This window comes from Giraffa tippelskirchi, chromosome X, assembly GCF_054371585.1.
Source record: "Giraffa tippelskirchi isolate mGirTip1 chromosome X, T2T-mGirTip1v1.2.pri, whole genome shotgun sequence".
Taxonomy (NCBI): Eukaryota; Metazoa; Chordata; class Mammalia; order Artiodactyla; family Giraffidae; genus Giraffa; species Giraffa tippelskirchi.
Window position 1 is genome coordinate 81,977,269 of NC_137289.1, and position 4,263 is coordinate 81,981,531.

Below are 4,263 nucleotides of genomic sequence, written 5' to 3' on the forward strand. Positions count from 1 at the left end.
TGGTTTATTGATATATTTTATGCCAACTTGGTTAATATATTCTATTAAATGGCTTGGTGTCATATTCCTAAAATTTCATAATTTTGAGAGTCAAGGGCACAAACAAAAGTACACATATAGTTTATATTTGTAAGAAACAGAAGAGAAAGAATACTAAAAGAAACAAAAAGATTATTCATACTTGGATAACTAATTTGATCTTACAATATAACCTAACAACCAAACTTTACCTAACTTAACCTAATTTCATCTAACTTAATCTAATGCCTTACACATTCTATCTATAACCTGTTTTCATAAGACAATGTAATGCCTGATTATTTTTAGGAATTTAGATTGTGAGGAAAAAGTAATGCCATTTTTGAGAATTCTGTTTTATTATTGTTCTATTGTTTTAGACTTTTTCAATCAGTTCTTAATCTAGGCACAGATTTAGCAGTTTTTAAGAGTTACATTTTGCTCATGAATTTTTATCTTAAAATTTTAGTATTTTTAATCTACACATATCTGAAAGACAAAGGTTAATAAGAGTTTTAACAATCAGCTTATTGCTTTAAAAGTTTTAATCGTTTGTCATTATTTTATGTTTTTTAACCTTTTTTAAATCACTCTCTGGTGCAAGTTCAGCAACTTATAAAATGTATTGTTTCTTAAATTTTCACTTAAGATGTCTTAGCATTTTAAAATTAGCACATCTCTAAATAATTAAAAAATTGATTAAAACATACTTTAAGAATATTTTGGTTTTGTTTTGCAGTGCTTTAATTATGTGTGTATTTGTATGTAGTATGTATGCAGGATATTTATTTCCACTACTTCTTACCTGAGCACAAATCTTTCAAGCTATACCATGCTCAGAAGTTTTGTTTAAGGTTTTAATATTCTTAAATCTATACTTCATTCAATAAATGGTAAGTGATTGTAAAGATGTTTTTGCTGCTTTTGTTGTTTAGTGAGTGAAGTCGCTCAGTCGTGTCTGACTCTTTGCAACCCCATGGACTGTAACCTACCAGGTTCCACCGTCCATGGGATTTTCCAGGCAAGAATACTGGAGTAGATTGCCATTTCCTTCTCCAGGAGTTTGCTGTTTAAGTTAGTTACAAAAAGTTTTCCTGTATATACTTTTAAATATTGACTTGAATTGCTCCTGAAGTAGATAGCCAGTTTAGTAACTTCCTAGTTACATTTTAATTCAAAGCATCATAAGAAAGTTACAGTATCTTGTAAGTTTTAAAAATGCTCGGAAAAGAAAAGTTCTGTTTTGTGTGTGTGTGTGTGTGTGTTGTTGTTGTTGTTTTCTAAAGAGTTATTTTGCTTTTATTTTTTTCCAATTAGGTCCTGACTTGGGCACAAATGTAGTGGATTTCTACTTGACTCTAAAATTTTATACAAATAATACAGTAATTTAAAATTTACATATACTCTAATAATAAATAAAATATTAATGAAAGTGTTAGGAATATTTTTGTGGTTTTCCTTGTTTTAGAGTTTTTCTTTTTGTGTGTGTTTGTTTGTTTGCATTGGTTTAGTTTGTTTTATGTTCTTTTTTTCAATATGCTCCCAACCGGGGCACAAATTCAGCACCTCTCTGGCTACACTGTGCTCCAAAATTAATATGAAAGCATAAGTAATTTAAAGTTACAGATCTCTGCTCCCTCCCTAAAAAAATGATTAATGAAAGTTTTAAGAAAGTTTTTTGTTTTATTATTATATTTTTGTTGTACTTTTGTTTCTTTTTTTTTTTTTTCAATTTGCTTCTGACCTGGGCACAAATGCAGCAGCTTTATGGTTGCACTGTGCTTCAAAATTTCACATATGGAATATTTATAAAAATTAGTCTCTCAAAAGAAAAATAATTGAAAATTCTTAGAGTAAATGTTAATTTCTCTTAGTTTTTTATGAACATTTGTTGTTTTATGTGATTTTCCATTTTGCCCTGTTTTGGGCACATACTTAGCAGCTTTCTGGATTTGACATTTCATATAAGAAATTTAATATAGTGTAAAAAAAGTAAAAGTTTTTAAAAGCTGACACTGCTGGTAACTGCAAATATGTAAATCCAGTGAATTTTCCATTTCTTCCCAGCAATATTCATACAAACACAATTTATGTTTCTGCTTTTACAATATATACAATACATTTTACTAGCTTTTTAAATTTTGATACTTTTTTATTAATAAACTAAAGTATATTCTTGTACTAAAATAAACTCAATAACAATTCAAAAAGCAAAAAAAGACTAGTATATATCAGTAGTAACACCAAAGGTTGTTTTTAAAAAAAATACCTGAATTTGTTCTATATTTATAGGCCCAAACTAATTACCAAATATTGGAATGGAAATATATTTTTTCAAAGTTTTTAAGTAACCTCTATATCACTGAAGTCAAGGCTACTGTCCACTTATATAATGTGGTACAATGAATTTCCAACCCAGAAGAAGAGTTTGGCGATTCCTTTTGGCTGTTGTAATTAGATGTGACCTATAATTATTGAACAAAACAATATATGTATTACAATAAACATTCAAATAAATGTATCTGACTCTATTCAGTACATTAATCTATTCTCACTATCATTAGCTTCAAATTTTTTATTCATAGCATAGGAAAATCATAGAAGAAACCATATCTTGACCTAAAGAGAGTTCTTGTACCTAGAAGGTGGATTCTAGCATTAATTCACCACCATTATGTGTTGTTTGATCACTAACTTCCTCTTGAATAGCTGGAAGGGAAGGCTTTGTGGTCAGAGGTGTTTCAGTCTTAAACAGAGACTCCATCTTGATATGGGTATTGATATAGAAGGACTTCTGAAAGGACTCAAGGGTGAAGTAATAGATGAAAGGGTCAAAGCAACAGTTTAGAGTTGCAAGGCACAAGGTGATTGGATACATAATCTTTGCAAATCTTTCCAACAAGCAATTGGTAATGGCTTGGGAGCGCACCAGGGCATACAGGAAGAGAACAGAGTTATAGGGTACAAAGCATACCACAAAGACTGCCATATGCACTGTGATCATCTTCAGCACTTTTTTCTTATTAGTCCCAATTTGAGACAATGTAGCAGGTTTACGGAGGGTTTTTAGCACCACAGAAGAGCAAGAGACATTCAATATCAAAGGAATGATAAAACCAACAACTTCAATAAATATGGTTATCTTGGACAGATATGTCTTCCATACACGTTTGGAGAAGCCCTCAAAACAGGTGGTGGTTGCATTGTTGACATTAGTGGTGGAGAATAAAGAGGCTGAAATACCACCACTGAGGACTAGGATCCAGACTCCAGCACACACAATGGCAGAATTCCTCCTGGTCCTAATGGTACGGGATCGGAAGGGATAGACAATGGCCAGGAAACGATCCACGCTAATACAGGTAAGGAAGAGCATGCTCCCATAGATGTTGGTTAGGAATGCAGTCCCAGAGATCTTGCAGAGGGTATCACCAAAAGGCCAGTGGCGGTTGAAATTGTAAAATATTTTGAAAGGTAGAGTGCAGACAAAGAGCAAATCAGAGAGGGCCAGATTGGTGATGAAAATAGCCGTCTCACTTCTCATTTTCATGCGGAAGCAGAAGACGAACAGAGAGGCACTGTTGGTTATCAAACCCAGGATGAATACAACACTGTAAACAGCACCATTCAAATTATACTTGAAGGAATCATCAACAATGCAAGTACTATTGGCAGTAGCATTGCCCAACCTGGGTCTGAGGTTTGAATTTAAATCTTGGAATTGGAAGTCAATGAATCTTCTGTCACCCATGGACTTTTATTCAGGAGGCCTGCGGGCTGCAGGGTTCAGCACTCTGAGACTAAAGACTGGTAGGAAATGTTTTCCTCCTATGGGAGATAAGATTAAATGAGTCATCAAATCTACCTTCCATCCATTTTTGTGGAGTAAAAGATATTCTGTTCACACAGACTGGAAATAGCATGCACATTCAGTTCGTTTAACAAGTATTTTTTGAATACCTACCATATGTTAAAAGGTACTACAAAAGTATGTTGTGGGAACAGGAGGGACCACACTCAAGACAGTAAGCACAATACTGTAGCATTGCAATTCATAGGAATAAGGTATTTGTTCCGTGGGAGCCCTAGGCTAGCAGGGGTAGGGATACAGAGATTCTGATAGTTAAAAAATACTAATACTTGGAAATTTGTATAATTTTTTAACTTAAAAAACATGTTTTATTTGATTCCCACAAGAACATCATAAGATAGGCAAGGCAGGAATTTATCATCATGTTGCAGAAG

The 4,263-nt window shown here is 33.0% G+C and overlaps 1 protein-coding gene across 1 annotated transcript; it reads right to left on the bottom strand.

The window, feature by feature from the left end:
* Positions 1-1,730: 1,730 nt before the first annotated feature.
* Positions 1,731-3,769, bottom strand: LPAR4 (lysophosphatidic acid receptor 4). Its single transcript, XM_081567901.1, has one exon. It carries the CDS (start codon positions 3,767-3,769, stop codon positions 2,657-2,659), a length of 1,113 nt encoding a protein of 370 aa, XP_081424027.1. The 3' UTR covers positions 1,731-2,656.
* Positions 3,770-4,263: the final 494 nt, after the last annotated feature.

Coding starts and splice junctions, on each gene's coding strand:
- LPAR4 (XM_081567901.1), bottom strand. CDS start 3,769: ATGGGTGACAGAAGATTCATTGACTTCCAATTCCAAGATTTAAATTCA.